This window comes from Hermetia illucens, chromosome 6, assembly GCF_905115235.1.
Source record: "Hermetia illucens chromosome 6, iHerIll2.2.curated.20191125, whole genome shotgun sequence".
NCBI lineage: Eukaryota > Metazoa > Arthropoda > Insecta > Diptera > Stratiomyidae > Hermetia > Hermetia illucens.
In genome coordinates, this window is record NC_051854.1 from 85,715,955 (window position 1) to 85,743,278 (window position 27,324).

The 27,324-nt window shown below is 43.1% G+C and overlaps 1 protein-coding gene across 4 annotated transcripts in view; it reads left to right on the forward strand.

Annotated features, from left to right (window-relative positions):
- LOC119658881 overlaps nucleotides 1-23,794 on the forward strand; it is a 228,289-nt gene extending 204,495 nt beyond the window's left edge. For all 4 annotated transcript variants that reach the window (XM_038066654.1, XM_038066653.1, XM_038066656.1 and 1 more), the window contains 4 exons: nucleotides 3,821-3,970; nucleotides 14,730-14,907; nucleotides 14,969-17,735; nucleotides 21,909-23,794. In XM_038066654.1, coding sequence (XP_037922582.1) covers nucleotides 3,821-3,970; nucleotides 14,730-14,907; nucleotides 14,969-17,730 — 3,090 coding nt within the window. In that variant the 3' untranslated portion in view covers nucleotides 17,731-17,735; nucleotides 21,909-23,794. The remainder of the gene's footprint in view (nucleotides 1-3,820; nucleotides 3,971-14,729; nucleotides 14,908-14,968; nucleotides 17,736-21,908) is intronic.
- Nucleotides 23,795-27,324: the final 3,530 nt, after the last annotated feature.

Consider the following 27,324-nt stretch of genomic DNA (forward strand, 5'->3'; position numbering starts at 1 on the left):
GCCCAAAATCGCGCTAATTGCCGCCTGCTCGATCTGGATGAAGCCAGTTTGTACGTCTCGGGTCGTTCTTCCCATGATGTCGATATCGTCAGTATAGGCCAGTAGTTGGGTGGACTTAAGGAGGATCGTACCCCTTGCATTTACATCAGCATCACGGATAACTTTCTCGAGGGCCAGGTTAAAGAGGACGCATGATAGGGCATCCCCTTGACGTAGACCGTTGTTGATGTTGAATGGTATTGAGAGTGATCCTGCTGCTTTTATCTGGCCTCGCACATTGGTCAGGGTCAGCCTAGTCAGTCTTATTAATTTCGTCGGGATACCGAATTCTCTCATGGCCGTGTACAGTTTTACCCTGGCTATGCTATCATAGGCGGCTTTAAAGTCGATGAACAGATGGTGCAACTGTTGTCCATATTCCAACATTTTTTCCATCGCTTGCCGCAGAGAGAAAATCTGATCTGTTGCTGATTTGCCTGGAGTGAAGTCTCTTTGGTGTGGGCCAATGATGTTCTGGACGTATGAGGCTATCCGGCCTAGGAAGATAGAGGAGAATATCTTATAGATGGTACTCAGCAACGTGATACCTCTATAATTGCTGCACTGTGTAATATTTCCCTTTTTATGTATGAGACAGATAATACCCCGTTGCCAATCGTCAGGCATTGATTCGCTGTCCCATACCTTGAGCACAAGTTGATGAACCACTTGGTGTAACAGGTCGCCTCCATATTCAACCAATTCGGCTGTAATTTTTTAGCCTATGAATTGCACGGACTGTTTGTCCTATACTTGGTGGTGGCAGTATTTGTGCGTCGTCTTCAGTTGGCGGGACCTCCAACTCACCGATGTTCTGGCTGTTTATAATTTTGTTCTGGAATGTGCTAACAACGATGATATCATCATCATCAACGGCGGAACAACCGGTAATCGGCCTAGGCCTGCCTTAATAAGAAACTTCAGACAACTTGGTTTTGCGCCGAGGTGCACCAATTCGATATTCTGGCGTCCTAACCTTCGCCATCGCTCCATCTCAGGCAGGGTCTGCCTCGTCTTCTTTTTCTACCATAGATATTGCCCGTATAAACTTTCCGGGCTGGATCATCCTCATCCATACGAATTAAGGGACCCGCCCACGGCAACCTGTTGAGCCGGATTTTATCCACGAGGGTCATGGTATCGTTCATAGATTTCATCGTTATGTAGGCTACGGAATCTTCTATCCTCATGTAGGGAGCCAAAAATTCTTCAGAGGATTCTTCTCTGAAACGCGGCCAAGAGTTCGCAGTTTTTTGTGCTAAGAACCCAAGTCTCCGAGGAATACATGGGGACTGGCAAAATAATAGTTCTGTAAAATAAGGGCTTTGACCCTATGGTGAGGCATTTCGAGCATTTCTGAGCACTCAGACCGTGGTAAAATATTTTGGATTCGTTTATGTATCGCAGGCTTTGGGTTAGTGGACGTGATGCTGCCAGTTGCAACTGGAGCAAATTAGCATCAAAGACGGGGGCACATTCACATAGAAAATGCTGGGTGAATTCCGCTTCCTTATTATAGGAGGGACACGTATAATCTTATATAATTCTTATTCTGAACATATGTCCAGCTAGTGAATTATGGCCTGCCAGAATGCCTACAATACTTCTGCAAGTTTTCTTGCTTTTCAACAGGATAAACTTTGCGGTATGCATGCTAAGTTTTGACAGCTCAAAGAAAAATTTCCGGGTTCAAGGTAAACAGAAAAGCAGTGACAACGAGAATGTGGGGAACAAGCAACACGATTGCAGACACGAGCATGACACCCCCAACAGAAATATTTCCAAGCCATAGCAATGCTACCACCACGGTATGTTACCGAAGTCCGCGACGCAGATTCAGAGGCTTGGTTGCCTAAATATTACTGGAGCAATGGGTACTACGCCGACTGCGGCACTTGAAGCTATCCTAAATCTACCCCCATTCACTTGGAGGTGAAACAGGAAGCAGCCATTGACGCATATAGACCCGATACCATTGGAACGTGGAAAGGCGGCCAATCACACGGTCATGAGTCTATCCGGAAATTCCTTGACAAACATCCGGTAGCTCTGATGCCGACCAGATTCCAGATTCGTCTTTGAGACATACACTGTCGTAATCACCGAAAGAGAAGAGTGGTCGATAAATTGCTATGAGTCTTATAGACTTAATAATTTTCACCGACGGGTCAGTCATGGAGGGCGGATCGGGCGCAGGGGTGTTCTCGGGGAATCCGATTATGGAACTGGCCCGACAAAAATGGAGGGGTCGCACCATTCAAATCTGTTCCGACAGTAGGGCGGCATTATCAGCACTAAACAGCAGCAACATATCAAGCCGGTTAGTGTGGAGGTGTCATCAGGTGACGCTGAAACTTGGCCGACTGAACGAAGCATTCCTGATGTGGGTGCCGGGGCACTCTTAAATCGCTGCTAATGAGGAAGCTGACAGACTGGCTCGGCGAGGGTCTGGATCCACAATGGTGAGGCCAGAACCACTTCTTGGAATCCGGCCATCCACTGTCAAGTCTACCCTAAAGGGTGAAATTGCAAGGATTCACGCAGCCGAGTGGAGAAATTTGAAGAATATCCTTGTGAAATAGCCTAGAGTCACCAGAGCGACATTTTTGTTGTCCCTTAAGAAGTGGGGCATGAAAATCCTAGTAAGGCTTTTAAAGGGACACTGCTCCTTAAACTACCACATGGAAAAGATTAGGGTATGGTTTCGGCTCTGTGCGGCCAATGTGAGGAGGAGGAGGAGACGGCGCTGCACTTTTTATGCAGCTGCCCGGCCTCCTCAAATCTCAGACCAAGACACCTTGGTAAGGTTTTCTTCAATGAAGAATCTGCACACTCTCTGCATCTGGAGAATGTTCTCAGATTCGCTAAAGACTGTGAACGCCATAGGCGGGAAGTCATTGAATAGGCGATTTACGGGTATAGTGCAATGGGCCTAACATTAGCCTGAGTGCTCGGAGCTGCGGCTCTCCCAGTAAACTAAACTAACTATAATACTTTTGGGTATGAAGGAGTATTAGCAACCGTGAACTGGCACAAACTGATACCTAAGCTTAAGAATAATCCCACAACTATGCAGTGTAAAATGCAGCTCATAACCGTATTTCAGATAAATCAAGTAGAGATCATGTAATCGCTTATTGAATCAAGGCTACTACTAGGAACTTACTTAGCAAGGGAAGATGTCAAAGAGAACCATCTCATTTCCTGAACAATTTCCTACCAAGTATAAAACCCATAGAGAAAACGGAAACTTTTATCCATAGTTTATTGATCATACACATCAAAACCTACCGATTTCGCATATATATAGAAAGATATCGTCCAAATTAGGACTTTTGATTATTCATTTGTGCGTAAAACCGAATCGCTTTCAATGATAGCCGCAAGAGTAAAGTTTACCCCCAAGCTGTCGCCTAAATTACAAATTGAATACATAAACTCAATTAAACTACGAAAAGCGCCACTCACCGCAAATCAAACTTTAACACTGAAACATGTGCATACATACCATACATGTGAAACCTTCCCTTGCTCTGTCCATGTTGGATAAGCACCTTCTCAATGTCGGATACTTTCCACAAGGACGTCAAAATGAAAGAGCCAACTTTTTATTCATCCCGAAAATCACAGAAAGCCAAATGGTGTACATTCCCAACGGGCTGTTTCCTCAAATTTATAAATCTCTGACACATCCTCACATAGGGTCCTTTGTGGACCAACATGCTCACATAAAAGTATTCACGCTTTCATATAAGTAATCAAATTAATCAATAATTCGCAGGCAAAAATCCACTACCTCGACATCATATCAGGCCTCCCCAGCTATGGAGCCAAGTGTTTCAGCACGAATCAAAGGGATGGTGTGGAGCGAGTGCTTTTAATTAGCCCCCGGTTCGGCCTCAGTCAAATAACAGGCATACGAAATTCAGTGGTAAGTAATGTTTTGTCCTTAAGTAGTTGCAGATGTTATCATCCTATTATTGCGTGAAGCAGTTGAGCGTAAATAATTTCGAATATTTACCAAAGGAATGACAGGAGACATACGAGCGGTCGTATGACTCGTACACGCTACGTGCCAAGCACTAAGAGCTTGATGAAATGTTCCTGGATAAGGAAGATATAGTCCTGAGCCATTAGTCGATATAAGCCCAGTGTTGATGGGCAGGGCTGATAGGAAGAGTCGAGTTGACTTTGCGGGATACAACAGGATTCTGGTGAACTTAATTGCTGTGCACATAGAGGACACATTAGGAATCACACGATAGTTTTTTCCCTTTTCCCCCTGAATTCCCGTTAAAGCGTGTGAAATAATAAGTCCTTTCACTATTCAGTTGAATACTAACATCAAGACAATGGATGACTGCGAGGAAATACTCCCCTCAAGAATGTCGATCTGAACATGTCATATGGTTCGATATAATACAACCTTTAATCGTTCTTCTTCTCAAACGTGACTTTTTTGTATTGACTTTCGTCGAAATAACAGACTTATGAATGAAAAGACCGTGAAATTCCCTGAGAAGGCAGAACCATCAGTGAATGTCTCAAATCCAAAATCCAGCTCAATGTCGTTCACCGTGTCATCCTCTATGCTTCCGAGTATTGGCTGGCCAAAGACATTGAACGCCGCCTCGCGGTAAAACAGAAGCATATGATAGTGTTGCATTCATAGTAGAAGAACTTCGAGGGAGGAACGTCTTCAATGAGATGTTCATGCAATTCGTACTGATGAAAACTCACTAGCTAAGACTGGCCTGAACATCCAAGTCGATACGAAAAATTTAAATGTCAGCCGACCTAGATATATTGCGAATCTGATCTAGACGAGCCAACTCCCCTACTGACTGGGGCAAAGACTAAAGAATTAGAAAATATAATGACAAATGAGTTTGACGGTAGTAAAATACCAGGGAAAAGCTATCCCAAAAACCTGAAAAGATTGCGGAATTGACCTGCTCACAAATACTGAAGTATTCCGTCGACACGCTCTTGCCAAATCAGGCTCCGGAATGTGGGGGAACTGTTTGAGCACCTCGATTCCAATCGAATCCATTATGCGAATGCCTTGATCTACTAAGGTGAAGTCCTTGGCACTGTGACTGACCGTGATTCCGTACCTTTTGGGTTGTCACGAGCTAGCTCCTGGTTCGCTCCCATCAGACATGCACTTTTTCTTTTTTTAAATAAAAAATATAAACTCTGCAATTTCAATTAGGTTCGTGAGTGAGGGGGTCAAGATTTGATTCTTGACTTATTCGCTTTTGACACTCCTAGCGAGAACTCACCGAGAACTATTCTGAATCCAAAGTATCGTGTAATCTGTTAATCCCTTGCTGACGATTTTCACATAATCGATACTAATCGGAATTCAAGCTTTTCGTTGTTGGAAAGAGAAAGTATTTTCGATTACCTAAATGTGGTCGATTCTCGCTAGCTCCGATTTTTCTTCTTTTCTTGCTTTTTTTGAACTGTGTTAATTCTGGAAGCGTGTGGATAGTGTATTTTGGAACGGCCAACTACAATCTGTAGCCACCAGGTGCATCCTCGGGCTTACTTCCGCTATCCGGCGCTTTATCTAGCGTCAATATATCACCGCCATTGGATCATCCCCACTACGAACTTCGGCTAGCATATTCGAAAAAGTTGGCCAAAATATGGGTGCTATACCTAAGTCCACCCGTGAACGTAACCCACCTACTCCAATTGCTTCGCACTGTTTTGATGCGGCTCCGATAACTTCGACCTTCCCGACGAAACCTCCAGCCCAAAATTCGCCCGCCGTGCTTCATCAGGGGAGGCTACTATTCACCTGCCGAAGGGAGTACTTGTTAGCTCCATAGTTCTTCCAGTAGCAGCTAACCCATCTTCAGCGCGCTATCTTTCCACCGGATTATCAATGTCTTCCGGAGTAGTGCACCAGATATTAACCGACTTCATTCTGAGCCCCTCTCCTACGCACTGGGGTAGCTGTAACAGTGTGAACTAACCATTAAATGTAATACATAGTGTGAATTAACAATTCAGTTTACTACAACTGTATTTAATATACATTCAACTGTCAAATATTTTTTCAAATAAATATGATTCCACAACATACTGGCGACGAGGACGGTCGTGTTTTTCGTTTTTCCGAGCGCGAGTTAAATATGGACGCCACACAGTTTGCCGAATTTTTACGTGTGCAGGCGGAGCAACAAACCGCCATCCTAAAAATTCTTGAAAATTTCGCTACTGTGACGGTTGGTAGAGAAAACATCTCTACAGAGGTAAAAAAACAAAACATCCTAAAAAACTTTAAATGTGAGAAATATGATGGCGTTACAACGGCTAGTGTTTTCGTAGATTATTTTGAAGCCCAGTGCCACATGTAGGGAATCGCGGATGATACAAGTTCGAAAAGAGAATTATTCGTATCATGTCTAAAGCCGGAAACCTATCGTGAACTAAAAATTGCATTTGCGGACGCAAAGAAAAAATTTGAAAACCTGACTTACACGGAAATCGCGGAAAAATTCGTGAAGCTTTTTGAACGAAAAACCACGCGCTTCAAAGCTCTAACGAACTTTTGGAATTGTGTGAGGAAAAAAGATGAGTCATTCGAATCTTACGCGAACAGGCTAAGAGACATAAGTCGCGATTGTGGCTACGACGGCGACATGCTAGAACGTCAATTACGTGGTCGGTTTGCAACGGGTCTCAACCATCCCCGACTTGAAGTGGAATTGAAACAAAGGTGGCCAGAGCTAAAAACATTCGATGATATTGAAGGCATAGAAAACGAAGTGTCATTCGCGGAAGTTTTCAAAATAGCGCTATCAAGAGAGTTGGCGGAAAAAGACATTGTAGAAAGTGAATGCGCGGAAGTGAAAAAGATAGTAAAACGTCGTGCGAAAATCGGTAAGCGGATCCGAATTTTGTCGGAAGAACAATGTTTAAGATGTGGTGCGCGTGAAAGACATTCAAAAGACAACTGCAAGGCAGCGAATCACAATTGTGAAGCGTGTGGCAAACGTGGACATTACGGGTCGTGCTGTATAAGAAAAGGCAGAGCTAAATTGATCGCGAGAGACAAAAAGAAACAACAGCGTATTTACAACGTAAAAAATAGTGATACATCTATTTCGAGTTGTAAGCAAGTTTTTAAAGTAATGAGTGCCATTGCTAAGAAAAGAAACATTGACGTTAAGATAAACGGTGTCACGTGTACGATGGACTGGGATCCGGGCGCGTCAGTTTCCATTATAAGTACAGATTTTTGGAAACAGATCGGATCACCAACGCTTAAAGGGAAGCTAAAACAACGGGCTTATGACAATTTCGATTTACCTTGAAAGTAGTCGTGGTGGACAACGCGAATCCAATGTTATTTGGCTTAGAGTGGAATGAAGCCTTCAATTTGCCACTGCCCGAACCAGTGTACAACGTAGATCGTGTCAACAACCACGTGCAGCCGACAACGAAACCACTGCATCAGAAGTTAAATGACATATTGGAAGAGAACAAGCAGCTATTCGAAGAAGGACTGGGAAAAATAAATAACTACCAAGTTAAAATTCACGTAAAGGAAACAACAACACCAATACATATTCCAGCCAGGCCAGTCCGATTCGGAATTCAAAAAAGCGTGGAATTCGAACTTGAAAGGTTACAGCAGCTTGGAATTATCTCACCTGTTGACCCCAACGAAACACCGATCGAATGGGCAACACCCACTGTCAACGTGGTTAAACGAAACGGAAATATACGTATTTGTGGTGATTTTCGTGTTACACTGAATCCAGCACTAGTAACAATACGACATCCAGTACCAACATTCGAAAACATCCATCAGCAGCTTGCCAAGGGTGAGAAGTACACGAAATTAGATCTACGCGATGCCTATCTACAATTCGAGATTAGTCCAGAGTGAAGAAAATACCTAATCATATCCACACACAAAGGGTATTTTCAGTATAACCGTATGACTCCTGGTATATCGAGTGCACCCGGAACATTTCAAAATTATATGGAAAATCTACTTCCTGGCATACCCAACGTTGCAATCTATTTCGGCGACATAGGCATTACAGGTCCAGATGAAGATAGCCATCTAAGATCATTAAGAGAAGTTTTTAAACATCTGCGTGAAGCTGGTTTTCGTATCGAAAGGAACAAATGTAGCTTTTTTCAAGACAGTATCGACTATTTGGGCCATCAATTCAACCGAAAAGGGATCTATCCAGTGGAAGACAAGCTGATAGCAATAAAAAATGCTGCAATACCCACTAACAAGAAGGAGTTACGATCCTTTCTGGGATTGGTCAATTTTTACGAGAAATTCATACCCAACTTACATGGAGCATGTTCCGAACTACACGCATTAACTGGTACAAAGTCGCAATGGCGATGGTCAATAAAGGAACAGAAACAAGTTGATAATGTTAAACATATGATAGCTAGCGCCCGTCATCTAACTCCTTACGATCACACAAAACCGCTTTATTTGGCAACAGACGCATCCGATGTAGGCCTTGGTGCTGTTTTATATCATCAGGACGAGGCTAACAACGAGTTACCTATCGCCTACGCGTCACGAAAATTGAACGAAGCAGAACAAAAATACGCTACCATTGACAAGGAGGCATTAGCAATATTTTTCGCCGTGAAGAAATTTGATCCATATTTACGTGGGACAAAGTTTACATTAATTACGGATCACAAGCCGCTTCAACACCTGTTGGGAGACAAACGAAATTTGCAAAAAATCGTAAACAACCGTCTGACGAGATGGGCACTAATGTTAGGTGCATACAATTACGATATACAGTATCGTCAAGGCAAATACAATATTCTAGCTGATTGCTTATCACGCTTACCAAACGCACATGAAGCAATTTCGGAGGAAGCGCAGAAGATTCATAAAATTTATGCGGTAATTCAAACACGGAAGCTTAATGATATTGTACTAACAGAACAGGAACTTAGGAAGCAGACGAAACATAACCTAATATTACGACGAGCAATTGAGTTAATTGAGCGTCACTGGCCAGACACGAAGTGTATCAACAACGAGCTGAAACCATACTACGACAAACGGGAGGAACTATCATACGAAAACGGTATTTTGATATGGCAAGGACGAATTATCGTGCCCGATTACGAACATTCAAGGAGCGCATGAAAGCCAGTGAATATGATGGTTTATCACGTTGCGCACGTTTCTATTTACATATCGAAACACACCACACTCCTTTACAGGGAAGGCACCATCTGAATTTTTGCTAGGTCGACGCCTGCGAACTTTATTTGACAATCTGAAGCCTAATGTACGGCGAGAGATGCATTTTAAACATGTAAAACAAAATCTTCAAGCAGAGCAGTCTAACAGAGAGTTCCAACCAGCACAACCAGTATTCGTAAAGACAGACATCGAGAAAATGTGGGAACCAGCCAACATAGTCGAAAGAACAAATCGATATTCCTACCGTGTTCGAACAAAGGACGGTGTAGAAAGAAGACGACATGCAGATCATATCCGAGAACGGAGGGTAATACCACCATCAATCGACTTCCGGGATGTCTCAGATTTTAAGCGAAACAGTTTCCATTACCAATCTGCAAGCCCGACAGCAAATGATGAACAGGAACATCAGCAGTCTATGCAGCCCGCTATACCGTCGCATGAAAACGGAAACATGAGTGAACAAGGACAACACACCGAAGCACAACAAATTGAACATCCAGTACGGCGAAGCCAACGGCTAAGAAATCGACCCAAGAGACTAGTCGAAGAGATGTAAAATTACTGAAGGAAGGAGAAATGTAACAGTGTGAACTAACCATTAAATGTAATACATAGTGTGAATTAACAATTAAGTTTACTACAACTGTATTTAATATACATTCAACTGTCAAATATTTTTTCAAATAAATATGATTCCACAACAGTGGCCTTCAGTTGCAAGTCGCATCACCGCCTAAGCAACTTTTCGTTACCGGAATTGCCTATTCTACTTCTTTTGATAAAGTTCTTAATTAAATCAGCATCTCACCTGTATAACTGAAACGTGGTTGGATGATAGGATTTTATGTTCTGAACTCCTCGAGGGGTTCTCTCTCTTTCGCTGCAACAGAGATCGCATAGCTTCAGGTGAGCCAGCTCAGGAGGTGCCTTGATCGTGGTTAAGTCCCTATGATTGTATCACCTTACGTGTTTTCCATCCCAACGCCGGTCCTTTTATTATATGTTGCGTTTTATTATATGTTCCCTTGCCTTAGTCCCTTCTATCTGTACGATGAATTCTTCGACAGTCTTTCAGAAGTCCTTACTGTAACTTTCCCCCTTTTTCCCTTCATTGCCTGTGGTGACTTTATCGTCCCTTTCCTCTCCTGGCCCAACATTCCCGGCCCCCACTACTTCCAAATTTTTCCTCTAATCCGTCTCTACCTTTATTGTGCTGCACTTCAGTTCAACCGCACCATAAATCATCTAAATTGCTGCTTGCGTAAGAGGATCGTCAGTCCCCTTCGAACCATCAATTTTCATCTCCTCCAGCCGATCTTTGGCGGCATCGACTGGATCCAAGTGGTCATTCGGTTTCGCGGTCCAGAGCGTTTTCATCTTTATGTTTCTGGCTCCGAAACACACTTTATAGTCCACTTTTACTGTGCCGCCAAGCACTCCCCATTCAACGTAGAAAAGGTTGGCTGTTCACCTGGAGTTCCTTCTCCCTGATCACAACTCACTAATCTATAGATTTCCTGGGGCTTTGAAGAAGCAAAGATTGGACGAGCTTTCTCTTATACATGCGGATCCTCAATTGGTCAACTGGGAATCTCGTCATATGGGACGACCTTGGTTTTACGCCCTCTCGAACCCCGCTGATCTCAGCGATGCAGAACCGAGAGAGCCCCACGAGAATTGAAACTCGCATGCTATCATGTGGACCACCGGGGAGGAATCAAAGTAGGCGATCAAGCCCTTTGTTCCTGTTTCCGGTAGGTGAAAATTCCACTTGTTACGAAATTAGGGCAAATCGTATTTGACTTCGCTGAGCTAGCTCATTTCCGTTCCCTGTAACCAAAAATCCTAATAATGTAGAATCTGTGATGTTAGCACAGATGATTAAGTAGTAAACTCTAACATTTTCATAGCTGCCTACTACGCTTTAAGACCTCCGGTACAAACATTTAACGCAGTGTAGTACTTTAGATAAAAAGGTTTCCCACCGTTTCTGAGAATAATGCGTGTGACAGACAGTAAACCGATTTCAATAAGGTTTTTTTTTACACAAAACGCATCGTACTTTCACGAGACACCTCGAGATACATTTTTCCGCCTTCCATTGGACTCTAGCGTGGTTTAAGCTAAATTGGCTTTAAGCGTTAACGGTGTGGCCAATATCCGGTCAAATACAAATGGCCAAATAGATCAGTGCACCAATCTATTCCCGAAAAAAAACGGGGAAAAGATATATCAGAGGAAGATGTATGCCGTTGATGTTCTCTCTCATTGGATCATGGTATTCAGGCTGGCGAGTTGCTTGGCTCAAAGCGATCCTGCCATCTATTTGTTTAACTCCAAATTGCTTAGTCCTCTGAGTTGTAAGACTCACTTCGGTGAATGTTCAGATACTAAGGGACCGAAAGCACCAAAAACCCGGAGATTCTGCGCGCGACCGCGATGCTGCTAGACAACAAAGCAAGGGAAAGAGCCGGTAAGCGGCAAACTTTCCCTACTATCGATGCTCCTTAACCAGATTTTCCAGCTTTACTGTGCAGCTTGGGGCCGTCACGTTATAAGACTTGGCTCCTAAACCTATTGAAGGGAACCACGGCATCTCCATCTGAGGCTCAGATGAGGTGCCTAATTTCTCTAACAAATTTGCTGCATTCTAAAGTGACCACTGCACAGTCGTCGGATCAATGGCTGCAAGACATTTCTATATGCCATACAAGAACAATGGATTGTTAGTGGAGATGTCAGGGACTTAATTTTCGACATTCTCACTTGTCATCCACCAATAGAAGTGATAGACCCCGCTCCTGCATGGTAGTTTCAAAAGACCTACAGGTCTTAGTTAACGACCTAAGTGATGGCGACCACAAAAACCCAACAGGGAGAGAAGGATTCTATGCCGCTCTGCACATTTCCCCTATGACGTAGGCAAAGTTATCAATGGAACATTCATCAGAACGTAAGAGCGGGATGTGATGTTAACGCCCACCATATGTGCTAAGGAAGTTCTAACATCAACCGTTCTTGCCAAAAAGTGAAAAGTATCAAACCATATCAGGCTCAACCACTGACATGACAGACAGAGGGAAATGACATTGGTGTTCCTCAATTGAGCTGATTCAGCCACTGACTGGAATCGATGCAAAGAGACTCAATAAACTCTAAAGAAGAAGCATAAGATTCACTAAACGATCATCATGGAAACGCTTTTGCAAAGAGACTAACTCTCTTGAGGCAATCCCAAAGTTGAAGCGGATCCTTGTCAAAGAGCATAGTCAGCAGTTGGGTTATCTACTTTTACAGTGCAGGAGGTGCGTCGAAAAAAGTTAAGAAATGGTAAACCACTTCCTTGAAATACACGTCTCAGTAGACTCCAAAACCTCATATGAAAGCCAACAGGTGCATACAGCCCTCAACTGAGAGACTGGATTCTGGCTGCAAAGTAGTATCACTGGAGCGACTAAAATGAGCATTTAATCGTTGGATGGTATGATTCTTGCTCTAGTAATAGAGGGAATGGATGTCCTGGGTCTAGTAGATCGATTCATAAGGGATACATATACTTCATTGTACGGAACGTAGCTACCAAAATGGCAAATGCACAGGGACAACACTTCATGATCTCAAGGCAAAAATTAAGAAGGCGTTCCGAAAAAGAATACACCTTAGGTGGATTCATGGACATAGAAAGGGCCTTCATTTGCCACGATTTGTGACTCGGCGAGACAGCATGGGATTGATCCACTGTTAGTCAGTTGGATTCTTCACAGCAGAGAAAGATCAGATGGTCGGACAGAAGTCAATTGAGGGAGAATGTTTTACGAGCTGCCCACAGAGAGGGGGGTCTCTCTCCTCTGCTATAGCTCCTGATAATGCTCGAAAACAGAAAGATCTTCGCACAAGCATTTAAGAACGTTCCAGTTTGAAAGTTTGTCCGCTTAAAAGGAACTTCGCATGTAATCCAGGTTGTCATCTGGAAATTCCTTGGATAATATCAAGTGGCTCTGATACCTGCTGATCATGCGGTTTCCAGATCTTTCTTTGAAGAGATGTTCTCTGTCTTAATCATCAAAAGAGAAGAATGGTCGATAAATGGCCACGAGCCTTTTGGGATTTCAGGCCTAATAATCTTCACCGACGGTTCAGGAATAGAAAACAGATCCAGCGCAGGGATGTTCTCGGTAAATCCAATCATGGAATTTTCACGACTCCTCGGGGAAATAACGGCCTTATTCGAGGTGGAGACAAGTGCTAATTTATTGACAGCAGAAGAATATTTGCGACAAAAATTCCGGGGTCGCACTATTCAATTCTATTCTGACAGTCAACATTACCATCACTAAACAGCAACAACATGTCAAGCCAGTTGGTGTGGAGTCGCCCCCAGTTACTACTGAAACTTAAAATTGATAGACCAGTAGCTTCCTCCAAACTACAATACAAAGCTACTTGTACTGATGAAGGGGGTAAATTGCTCCCGAAATATATTATATATCTACATTGACAAATAAAAATTGTAGTTTGGAGGAAGCTACTGGTCTATCAATTCTAGGCTAGACTACAAATATCAACAATATCTAATCTCTACTGAAACTTAATCGACTGAACGAAACATTCTTGATTTGGGTGCCAGGACACTCAAGCATCGCTGGTAATGAGGAAGCTGACAGAATAGCTTTCAAAAGGTACAAATCTACAATGGTGGGGCCAAAGGCAGCTTTTGCCATCCGGCCATGCACTGTCAAGTCTACTTTGAAGGGTGAAATTACAAAAATTCACGCAGCCGAATGGAGAAATTTGAACTCCTAACGACAAACGAAAATCTTGAAAGAACCTGATAGAGCAGCACTTTTGTTGTCTCTTAAGAAGTGGAACGTGAAAACCCTAGTAAGGCTACTACCACATAGAAAAAATAGAGGCGGTGGTCTCGCCTTTATGCAGCCAATGTGAGGAGGAGACGGCCTTGCACTTTATATGAAGTTGCCCGGCCTCCTCAGATCTCAGACGAAGATACCCCTCTGCCGCTGGAGAATATTTTTAGATTTGCAAAAGCCTGCGAAAGCCACAGGCGGGAGGCCATTCAATAAGCGATTTCCGGGAATAGTACAGTGTGGCTGTTGGGCCCACAACTGCAGCTCTCCCCACTAACAGAAACTAAACTAACTAACCAAAAACCCGAGGGGGTTCTTCGGTGAATCTGCACATAAATATTGGGACCTATGAATAGTCACCCCGGATGATAATTTGGTAATCCTCCAAACGTACACATTCAATCTGTCGCGCTTCTCTCTCTCTCAATACTACTGCGTTTGGGATGCTGAGAGGTATATTTGACTAACAAGCTTTATAAACGCCATTCTAGAGGTTGAAAACCTACTTTGCACTGATTAACTTTAGGTTTAATATTGAAGTTAAATGTAATACTTAGACTTCACAAACTGTCTTTTATCCAAAACCTTATTTTATCCCGCAGCCGCAACCGATCTCCACACTACAAGATCTAATTAGAGTGAGTGTCCACCGAGAGGATGATATTACAAAATCCGTAACAGTGCAAATGCACAATGAACGCGTCATTAAATTCATAATGGAAGACCGCGACGCTTGTGAATTCGCGCTGGTTCTCGCCGGCTACTACAGACTTCTCACAGGTAATCACCCCATTTTAATTCAATGTATCCTTTTTGTAACGAATATTCCATTCAAATGTAGGAAAAGAGCTCGTAGTTGATCGAGAACAAGAAACACTTGAAGAAGAGGACAATTCACCACCGTTCCTTGCGGAGCACACAGTTCTACCAGCAACATGGAGTTACCTTCTACCGTACCATAACCGAGCGCATACCATGAACTTCTTAATGCCGCCGACATATCAGTCCATCGAGTCGATAACTTCAGGCAAGATTGACAAAGGAGGCGACAACAACTGCGATCGCAACATGAACACAAACACTATGCCAAATCATAATCATAAGCTCATGAATTGCGATGATGAATTCGGGTACGACGCGCATAGTGTGATGGCCATGGAGCTCCTCGAAAACGCAAAGGATAACACAAGCACCATTTTGAATGGTGTCATTGAGGCGCGAAATGAAGAGGTTCTGCGCCGAGTCGCGGAAATGCAGCGAATGGTGGAGAGCTCGGAGCAATATTTAAATGAGCATGGGGAGCTCATCCACGAGTATGAAATGAAGAGCAACTGCCGGCAGCCCTGGAGTAGCACATCTGTAGACTTAGATAGCGATTGCGAGAGTTTGAATAGCAGCAAGGTTTCATCTAATGAAGACGCCCCGCCTCCAGGCGCATTAAAGCATAGCGACTCACTAGTTCTGCTGGCAGAAGCCATAAGTCAGGACCTCAGTGGCATCACGAAAGGACTAAACTCGATCAATACAAATTTATCAAATGAACCAGATTCCAATAGTGATAAAGTGAATGCTTCAAATGCACAAAAAGTCAATGAAGGAGCGCAGCGAAAGGTGAACGGACTGAGCCAGCTTCTCAGTGACTTGCAGTCTCTCGGCCAGGATTATTCCCAAAGCGAGTCAGATTCAGAATCAGTCCATACCCCAAGCACATCACCAACCCAAAGACGTGCCACAGATCGTCAGAGCGATGGTCGTAGACAAAGAAATAATGCCATCAGAACTAGTTTTGGACTGCACAGTCCAGATAGTGCAGTGTTGGTAGGACCAGCAGACTCTAGGGAACACAATTTGAAAGAATATCTAAGACAACTGAAAGAGCTTAGCAGCGTCAAGGACGCGGAAGAACAAGAAAACGATTTAGATGCAGCGAAAAAACTGTCCGAAATGTATGGTTTCGAAATTGATGAGAATACAATAATTGAGACTGACCCTGACTTGATTGATTTACGTGCATTGCCGCCACCCCCAACCCCCGATGAACTCGATGCCTTATCGCTTCTCAATGCAGCACCCAGAGGATTCGATGACAGTGCTAAAAGCGGGGCTGACGATGGCGACTTAGACAAGTTTCTAGCTAAAGTAATTGTAGCACCTCCGACGCAAAAAGCAACTCCAGCTAAAGAATTAACGCCGGAAGAAATTATGTCTTTCATAATTCCTCCACCCCCTAGTCTTGAAAACGCTGAGAAGAACAAAGACGCAAAATCATCCAAATCAAGCAGCGCAACTAGTTATAAGCAAAATGTTGAAGAGAATCTCTATAGCAATTCCAGTAATAATTCCAAAATAGCCCATAGCAATCAGGATGCATTCCAAAGTAAAAATATTACCGGCCCGCACGTCATAGACTACTCAACAGTTGAGCGAAAAGGAGCTTTCTCATGCTGTCCCAAAACAGTCCCGAAAAAAGAAGATCCGGTGCTGCCATCGATCGCACCAGAACCAATCGAACTGAAACTTCCGCCAAGAAAGTGTCCACAAAGTAATAATACCAACCCTCCCGCACGTCCTCCGAAGAGCATAGAATTACAGAATAAAATCAATTCGCCGACAAATAAGAACCCATACAGCCCTACCAATTCAAGACTAGCAAACAATATTCACAGTCCCGCTACACCGCCTACGCTACCACCTAGGTCCGAAGACGGTCGACCCGTTGTACTGGTTCCGCCAAAAAAATATCCACCTATCGCTGCTAGACCCGTTCTTCGAGTTGCACAACCCCCTGTAAAGCCCGTAGGAGAACCAGCCTCATCTCCCGTCCGAGTTGCTGGAATCGGTTCCCCACATCTTCATAGAAACCTAAGTATTTATCGTGATATCGACAACGCATTCACTTCTTCGACTTCACCTGCTGCACCTGTACCCTTACCACGCTCAAATGGCCATGCTCGTTCAAACAGTGATTGTCCGCCAGTTTGTCTGAAAAACCCTAGTCAAGAGCAACGACCGCAACTAAGTTTGCTATGCTCTCCTCAATTTGCGCGCAAGAACTCAGCTCCAGCCAATACCGAAGAAATCATCAATAATAGTCAAAACAATGGATTTAACGTCCTGAACGGCGAAGCTTTACTAGCAAAAACCGATGTAGCGATGGCTGGCCTTTTGGTTAAGCTAGATCAAGTCGCTGCACAGTGCTCAGCAGCTCACACGGCCGGCGGGGGAGCCAACATTGATGAGGCTAAGTTCCAAAGAGCTCGTGACGAGCTCACCGAACAGGCATTGACGCTAGTAACGTCGTCCAAGTTACTTGTCGTTGCAATGTCTGATGCAACCCTTTCTTCCCTTCCGGAACATTTGACCTCATGCCTGACATCACTTCGACGCATCACAGAGCTCACACAGGACATGACTCGTCACACATCGTCGCCTCTACAGACACGAAATATTGTTTTGAAAGTTCACGATGTTGCTTCCAGTTTTCGAGAATTGGCTGGTGTTCAAGTTGGACCATTGGGAGCTGGACAGCTGGCGCTTCAGGCGGAATGTTTGGCGAATGTTTTAGCAACGCTGTTACGTAGTCTTAGAGTTTTTTCGCCATAATTCTGGTAAGTTTAATTTGGATTTTGTCAACTTTAACTAGTAAGAAAGAAGTTCAATTAATGAAAGCAGGGTCCCAGTAAATAAAATTGAGAAATCAGCTTAAGCTGAGACCACTTCGAATTACTTTCTTAATTTTGCTTCTCACTTAAGCGCATAGAATTTATATAAAGCCAATCGACCGTTTTCAACTTCTTTTTTTTTCAGCAACTGAACTGGGGTTAAGGTCTGATATCTGTGGTTTATACCAAAACCTAACTACTCTTATTAGCCAAGCTCTGATAGATTTTTTTCGTTTTTTGATGTAACAAAAACTGGTTTCTCTTAGGTTCACTTCTCCAAATCTCGTCCCATCAATTAATTATCAGTGCCTAAGCAGAAGAGAGGAGTTCCTATTACTTATATGTTAAAAATGCTTACCCCAATTCATCGAGACTGCACCTTCACCCAGTAAACATACCTAGAAGCGATTAAAATACTATGCAATTGTTGATCCTATTTCGAAGATACTAACTTCAAACTGTTGACAGACAAACCAGGCTCACAAAGTGACGACCAAAGTGGAATTGCCGGATGTCATTATCATCGTTATACATCCGAAATGAACCCAATATTTTGCACCAGATACTCCAGATACTTCCCCGGATGTCCACTGTCTCCAATAACTAAAATCAATTTTTTCGCCGCCTTTAAAGTAGTTCCATCAGGACACAACAGACTTACCGCAACGTATTTTCCGACCCTCGAAAAACCCTCGCCTTCCGAAGTGGCTTTCAGAGGCTGTAGCGATTCATGCTGTATCTCTTCTATCGCCCCAAAAGGATAGTCTAAGAAGATACATAATCTTGATGCAAAAACCAAGTGACCCACCCACCGTAACATACTGAGCCGGATTTTACCCACAACCTGACTGTCATGATATCGCTCATAGATTTCGTCGTTATGGAGGCTATGGAATCGTCCATCCTCATGTAGGGAGCCAAAAATTCTTCGGAGAATTCTTCTCTCGAACGCGCAATTTTTCTTGCTAAGAACCCAAGTCTCCGAGGAATACATGAGGACTGCCAAGATCATTGTCTTGTACAGTAAGAGATTTGACCCTATGGTGAGATGTTCGGAGGGGAAGAGTTTTTGTAAACTGAAATAGGCTCTGTTGGCTGACAACAACCGTGCGCGGATTTCATCATCGTAGCTGTTATCGATTGTGATTTTCGACCCTAGATAGGAGAAATTGTCAACGGTCTCAAAGTTGGAGCCTCCTATCTTTATTCGTCCCGTTTGACCAGTGCGGTTTGATGTTGTTGGTTGGTTGGTTTTTGGTGCGGACGTTGCTACCATATACTTTGTCTTGCCTTCATTGATGTGCAGCCCAAGATCTCGCGCCGCCTGCTCGTTCTGGATGAGGCCGTCTCAGGCCGTTCTTCCCATGCTGTCGCTATCGTCAGCATAGGCCAGTAGTGGACTTAAAGAGGATCGCACCCCTTGCAATTACCTCAGCATCACGGATCAGTTTCTCCAGGGCCAGGCTGTAGAGGACGGATGATAAGGCATCCCCTTGTCGTAGACCGTTGTTGATGTCGAATGGTTTTGAGATCTGGTCTCACACATTGGTCAGAGTCAGCCTAGTCAGTCTTGTCAATTTCGTCTGGATACCGAGTTCTCTCATGGCCGTGTACCCTGGCTATGCTATTATAGGGGGCTTTAAAGTCGATGAAAAGATGGTGTAACTGATTTCCATATTCCAACAGTTTTTCCATCGCTTGCCACAGAGAGAAAATCTGATCTATTGCTGATTTGCCTGTAGTGAAGCCTCTTTGGTATGGGCGAATGATGTTCTGAGCATATGGGGCTATCCGGCCTAGCAAGATAGCGGAAAATATCTTATAGATGGTACTCAGCAATTCCTGCACTGCGTAATATCTCCCTTTTTATGTATGCGACAGATAATGCCTCTTTGCCAGTCGTCAGGCATTGATTCGCTATCCCACACTTTGAGCACCACCACTCGGTGTAATTGGTCGCCTCCATATTTAACCAATTCGGCTGTAATTCCATCGGCTCCTGGCGACTTATGATTTTTAAGCCGATGAATTGCACGGACTGTTCCTTCTATACTTGTTGGTGACGGTGTTTGTCCGTCGTCTTCAATTGTCGTCATCTTCAACTCGCCGATGTTCTAGTTGTTCAGTAGTTCATCAAAGTACTCAACCCATCGCTCCAATATACCCTCTCGGCAGGATGAGCATCGAGGCTTGTAAGGAAGGCTTCATCCTACTGACTTGTTGGTAAAACTTCCGCGCCTGGTGTGGTCGCTCCCTGTACTTTTCGAGATTACAGACCTATTGGTTCTCCCAGGCTTCCTTTTCCGTCTGTGAAATCGCTTCTCCGCGCGCCGGAGTTCGTGATAAGTCTCTGCGTGTGCTCGAGTTCTTTGAAAATGCTACATTACTTGGCATGCAGCATTCTGCCGTTCCGTTGCTAGCTTACATTCTTCGTCAAATCAGCCGTTCCGACTCTTTTCGCGGCTGGGGCCAAGTATCTTTGTGGCCGTATCTATGATAACGTTCATCAAGTGATTGTGAAGATCATTAGTTGATGCTTCATCTCCAGGATCTCTGTTGACTGCGGTTATTGCGGCATCCATTTCCCTCTTATAGGTGTTGCGGAGGGCTGTGTTGTGGATGGCTTTAGTGTTAACTCTCTCTTGATTGTCAGAGGAGATTGTAGGTGGTGTTGTTATTCGAGCCCGGCGCACCATGCCTACGAATAGTGATCCGAGTCTACATTGGCCACCCTATATGTTCTGACATTCATCAAGGCTGAGAGGTGGCGGCATTTGTTCCGTAAGTGGTCAATTTAGTTGAAAGTGGTCCCGTCTGGAGAAGCCCAGGTTTTTTTGTGGACCGCTTTCCGCTCAAACCAGGTAATTAGAACAACCATTTCGTGTCACACTGCTAATTGAATAATCCGCAGTCCGTTATCATTTGTATTTTGATGTAAGCTATGGGCTCCGCTGTTAAAATTCCCAAGTGTGATTTTGATATTATATCTAGGACAGGCTTCGAGGGTTCGTTCAACTGCCTTCTCCGACTCTGCAGTCTCCTCTGTAGGGGCGTGAACGTTAATGAGGCTTATATTTCTAAATTTGCCTCCCAAGCGCAGAGTGCATATATTGCGTATATTTTCAAAACCGATAACAGCAGGGGTCATTTTTTGGCTGACTAAGAAACCTACTTCGAGCACATGGTTTACTGGATGGCTGCTATAATATATGGTTTAGCGACTCTTCTCCAGGAAAGCGGTCCCTGCCCAGCGCATCTCCTCTAACGCTGTTATATCAGCCCTATATTGGAGCAAGGTATCGGCTAGCTGCTTGGTAGCTTCATCTCTGTGGAGGAAGCGCACGTTCCATGAGAAAATGCGCAAATCGTTATTTTTCTGCCGTTGTCAGGTTCGTCGTTGTGTTATCTGTCCAGTCCGAGGCTCCTGTTCTGGCTTCGTAACGGAAGTGTAGGGTTATCAGCCCTAGCCAACCCCCAATCATTTGTCCCGTTTTTAAGCGCGGGAGACTCGCCTTCATCCGTCTCCGTGTGTATCTTTTCGTTAAGAAAGAGCTCCCAGCGGGTTGTCCAATGTTTGGGTAGCTGAAAAACCATTTTTGAAACAAAATTTTATGCAACTTGAATTTTTTCACTCATTATAAAAATTGGAAAATTTTATTTTGTTGTTAACTGATTAACCACTGAGGCTATGGTCTCAAAATTTGACATAGATGTCAGTTAAGGTTTTACCAACTTAGGGGAAAAATATTCCTAATGTCCGGGAAATCTCAAATCAATTGTCTTACCACTTTTTGATCACAGTAGTATTACCTAGCTGAAACCAAGCGAATGTTGAGCCGCACCTTGGCGCCATTTATAATTACTAACCGAGTTGAAGATACTACAAGCTGCACATAATTTGGTAGCTTTTCGAAATAATACGTTTGGAAAAACTGTAGTCATTTCTCCTGTCTAAACTTATTCTGAAACTTCATTGAGCTTCAGCTATTCAGATTATTGCTACCTATTCCTTTTTTTGGCAACCGGGAATGCGTTCTGCTATAACAAATTTATTATGAATAATATTAACAACAACGAATCCCTTTCAGAAAATATGCTAATTCTTTTTTTCTATTTCAGGAATCAATACCATTTGAGACCATTAGGTAGTCCAAAAAATAAATGTCTTCAACGTCGTCTGTGCTCTGGTTAATGCTCCAGAAAACGGTGTATTTGCTTAAAACCGAAATTTTGATTTATAATCTAATTATATAGAAAATATTAAAAGGAACAATAACTGTCTAGTTAGGCCCCAAAGTAATTATAGTTAAAAAAAAACCCAAAAATACTATTTGAAGGCGCCGAATCGGATGTACTGGGCTACTCTCGTATAATTTTTGGTAATACGGGAATTGTTAACGGCTGAAATAGCGACGTTAATTTAGATTGGCAACGAGTTAAAACTGCTTCCTTCTAGGCTCGGCAGGCATTTATTTCCGTTGCAGATACTGTGTTTCGGGAATCGGTTTATCTTCTCTCTAACCCGACTTTTTTCAAAGAAATTCCCTCGCGCTGCGGTAAAAGGAGACAATTTGTTTCTATAAAATCAATATCTTCGAAGGACGCAAGCCTTGTTAACTGAAACAGGAGATTAATTCTGTTGCTTGTTAGTTTTGAAACCAGGGATAGCAAGTTTTTGGATGAAGGCCGGCAATGAGCGGATTAACATTCCCAACTTTTGCAAATTGCCCGACTAAGTTCTAATTCAGATGGAGCGCTAATCGATCACTCTAAGCTATACGAAATACTATCTTTCCCATAAGCGGAATTCAAAATGAAGCAAATAAGCTAATGCACGCGAAGTTTTCAATCAGCTTAGTTAGGTCGCTGATCACTCGTGTCGTCGTACAATTTCGTTTGTAAGTTTCATCGTCTTGAAATATTTTCGAGACCCTACTTTTCCTATATCAAAACCTCTAAAATGTGTTTTCTCTTCAAAACCAAACAAAAAAAAATAAAAAATTCAATTTAAGGATGTTGGAAAGATCCCACTGGGAACGTAGGCTAGAGTCATTCATCACAATAAGGACCTTTACGTGCATATATTGTTGTCTTATTGATACGACTCCGGGTCTATAACCGAATTATTTACCAAAATCGAGTGAAATCATATACATTCACAGTAACTACACATATACATGTATGACATATAAACGTTTACAAAATTTACTAGACCAAAAATTAATTATTTGTTGTTAATAGTTAAAGATTAATTAAGCATAATTGTAACACTACAATAAGTCAAGTCAACCTTAACGTTAACTAACTGTTCTCCCACATAACATTCAAAGTTGAACCGCTGTATGTATCGCAAAGATAAAATGGAAAACCCAACAAAACCCTAAACAAAGAGAGTATTTAGAGTTTCGTCGAATTAATTGATTGTTTAAGTTCTCTTTTGTAAAGATGTCTAGAATGCATTGCGTTAAGGACTTAGGAGTACATAAGAGTTGACCTTTAACGTTTCGTAGAGTTACTCGTACAAACATACAAGTATTTGTATATTTTATTGATAGAAGCTTTTATTGCAATATTCTTGTTGATCGATAAAATCAGATTATGTTTTTTGTATTTTTATGTATGTTATTCTATGTATTACCGACTATTTTTACGTTTTTTCCTCAATGAGTTCTTATTTATTAACTTACTTTTATGTATATAACATTAAGCGATGATTCGTTGCAATTTGTGTCTGTATCTGATTAACCAGTGAACTAATGGACTAACGCTGGCGAGAATATTTCCCCCGAAATTATTACAATAAATTGAATCCCATACATATCTGATAGCGAAACAAAATTATTGGTTTGTACATGAAGGAAACAACCAGATCCACGTATTCATAATCAAAATTTGTCGAGACATTTGTTATAAATATAGTTAACTATATACATAACAAAATATATACACATCTATATTATACAAAAATAATAAACCTGAAAAATCAATAAATCAATTTAACACGATTGGGCGTTTCTTTTTTACTTTCATTTGAGGTCGTTAATTTCAAAACTTCTCTCAGCCACAGACTTTTTTAAGGGACGGGATACCTGCCACCATACCAGTTAAAACAAGTCGGGAAACCGGAAGCTGGACGCTTCAGGTACGAAAGGTTTTGTGTATTTCTTAGTACGTAACACGTAATGTATCCATATATTATGTGAGAGTATCCACTTTCGGGTGATATTGACATTCATAGTCTTCAATTTTCAAAGAAGCAACAAATTTGAGGTATTATAACTTTGTTAGTAATAGTGCGATTTCCACCAAACTTGGTAAGATCATGCTCTATATTATAGCCTATATCACTGCAACTGCTGATCACGAAGTGGTCGGTCTGATTGTCCTTACGGCGTCAGTCAGTTGAAACCCAATTGACCTTATGGTAAACAGCAAGATGTTGTCAGAGCCCACTTTGGCATTCAGATCAGCCATCTCTAATTCTAAAGACCCTCGCTGCCGTTGGTGAGAAGCGTGCATACATTTCAGAAACCAATCCACTCCATTTTTGTAGCCGTGAGGTCAGTCCCTATCCGAGACGTTATTGATGCTTATTGATTTCATGGTACTAGGATGAACTTAAGGGGGGTTTCTAACCAATTACAAAAAATTGTAGTAATATACTATTATTAACTTTATTTAAACAGATATCGGCATGGAAGGTATTTCGCAGCCCAGGCACCATATAGTGGTAGCCTCCTGATTTTTTTCAGATTTTTCGGTTTGGTAGTTTCTGAGAATGGCCCCCTTAAAGAAGTGATCACTTTCAACCCCCCGCGCTCCCTACCCTTCCAAGGAATGTCAAAACTAAGACCGGCTTGGAAAAGTACTAATCGAGACCTTTAATTTGATATCCCACATGACTATATTTGATGAAAAAAAATTTTACACCCTCCTTTTGCATGTATGGGGACCCCCCCTTAAATTCGACGTAAAAGGATGTAATTCGCTGTATGCGTGAGCGTTCACAGTTCCCACCTTTCTACCAAATTTGGTGTCAATCGCTATAACCGTCTCCGAGAAAAATGCGTGTGACGGACAGACAGACAGTAAACCGATTTTAATTTTGTGTAAACACAAAACCTTAAAAACAAGTCGGAATACCCGAAGCTGGCGCTTCTGATATAAAGGTTGGTCAACACAAAACCTTGCATCCAATTTCGTTAGACATATGATGATCGGTACGGGTAATAAATCTCGGGAAAATGCTAGGGCGTCCACCTCAGTCGACGCGACAGGACAGGCACCGGTCCTCTCGAGAAACGGGCAAGGATTCCTGAAGCATAGACGGCGTCAAGACGTAAGCAATTTAGTCAGAACAAACCAAATACGTGTCAGCACGCTTAATGTTGGCACCCTAACTGGAAAGACCGAGGAACTCGCAAAAGCCCTTCGGAAAAGGTGCATTGATATCTGCAATCTACAATAAACCAGATGGTCTGGTGCCAAAAGCTGCGACATTGAACGCGAACGCCGTAAAAATGACTATAAACTTCTCTATTTTGGTAGCCCATACACTCAATATGGTGTTGGGATTGCCATTTCAGAGGGTTTTCGCGATGCCATTAAAGAAGTCGAACGATTTAATGAACCGCTGATGAAGCTCACCATTACATCAGCTGATCGCACTATGAACTTCTTCACTGCATACGCACCACTGACAGGTCGAAATGATGCCGAGAAAGATGTCTTCTGGCAACTTCTCGGTGAAAAGACTTGTATCGTGCCTGCCGACGACTATATAATCATTGCCGGTGACCTTAATGGTTATGTGGGTGAAAAGGCACACAGGTGCCTTGGGGGAAAGGAGTTTGGAACGCGCAATGAGGGTGGCGAGCGTATAGTCGATTTTGCGGACACCCATGATCTTGTACATATGAATACATGCTTCGTCAAATCATTGTCTCATCTTTCTACATTTTATAGTGGGAACGGTAAAACGCAAATCGACTATATTCTCATAAGGTGCCGACATTTTACCGCTGTCACTGATTGCAAAGCCGTTCCCTATGAGACCATCATACCTCAACATCGGCCGTTGATTGCCCTCCTGCGAATTAAGCCACCAATAAAACAGCGAAAGCAACACACTGGCCCGCCGCGCATTAAATGGTGGCGATTTCGTGAGAAGGAAGAAGAAGTGAACTCACTTACGCGATTACCAACCATTACGAATGTGGAAGAACCGTGGAACCAAATGAAAGACACGATCCACAAAGCGGCCTCTGCAACTCTCGGGGTTGGCCGAGTAAGCGGTACATCAACGGAGATACTTGGCTTTGGAATGACGATGTTGAAATGAAGGTCCGTGAAAAGGAACGCCTTTACCACAAATTTCTCGACGATAAAACGCTGGCCAATTGGCAAATTTATAAGAATGCCAACCGGGAAGCAAAGAAAGCAGTCGCTGTCACCCGAGAGGTCCATTACAAAAATCTTTACGATAAACTAGACACTCGGGATTGCCAGAGAGATCTGTATCTACTTGCTAAAAGCCGTAACGAACGTCCACGGGATCTGTTGCGTTAATGACAAGAACGATACTTTCATTCGTCGAGCGGCGACAGATAGATGACGAGAATACTTCGAGCGGATTTCAACTGAAGAATTTGCTCATCCTTCACTTCTACAATCATTGCCGACATTTGGACCAGTTCCACCTGTCAGCGCAACTGGTGCTCAGAGGCGGCGGGGCAGCAATCCTGGCGGCTGAACCAAAACCAAGTGGCCGAGGAGAACGGGAACGCATCGCATTGGCTTGCCGGCCGTGATGCAGTAGGCGAATGCTCCAAGGCTTAATCATGGCGATCAGACCCGAGTCTGCACGGGGACTCATCTGAAGTGGCTTCGGTCACGAAACCTTACCAGGGGTATACTGGCACCATGGGAACCGGGGTAGCCCCTGGACTCATATACTTCGGGAGAATTCCTGTCGTATATGAGTACAGCTCGGTTGTTTGCGGTTGGCCCCTAGTGGGCGTTTCATGGGGGTTTTAGTTATGCTCAAGCGAGAAGAGACCTTCAGGCCTCGGCGTGGTGTTGCGTTTCAACACGGGTGCCGTACTCCTTAGTTCGGTAGAGATTTAGGTATGTCTTGCATCCACCAGTATGCTAAGCCATGCACTTGGTATAGACTGGTACCGTTATTAAAATAGTTATTGTTCCGATGCTTGTAGTTCTTCTAAATAAAGATAAAACTAGGTAACTTTCTCCTACTACAATATATTTTAATAGTTAGTAAATACGTATTTCGAGAGCTACTTACTCTCTTCCTCAGTACTTAAGCTACCTTAAGCTTAAGTACTGAGGAAGCGCCACTTGCTGCAGAACAGCAGACCACACGCTCTCACTAACTTTCGTGACAATCCGTCCAGCCGTTTATAAATAAATCGGGTCTGACATACAGACAGCTTAATGGAATAGTAACGGATCTTTTCCCCCAGAATGTGAGTACCGCTAACATTCTCACTGTCAAGATAGACACCGCCAAAGTTTC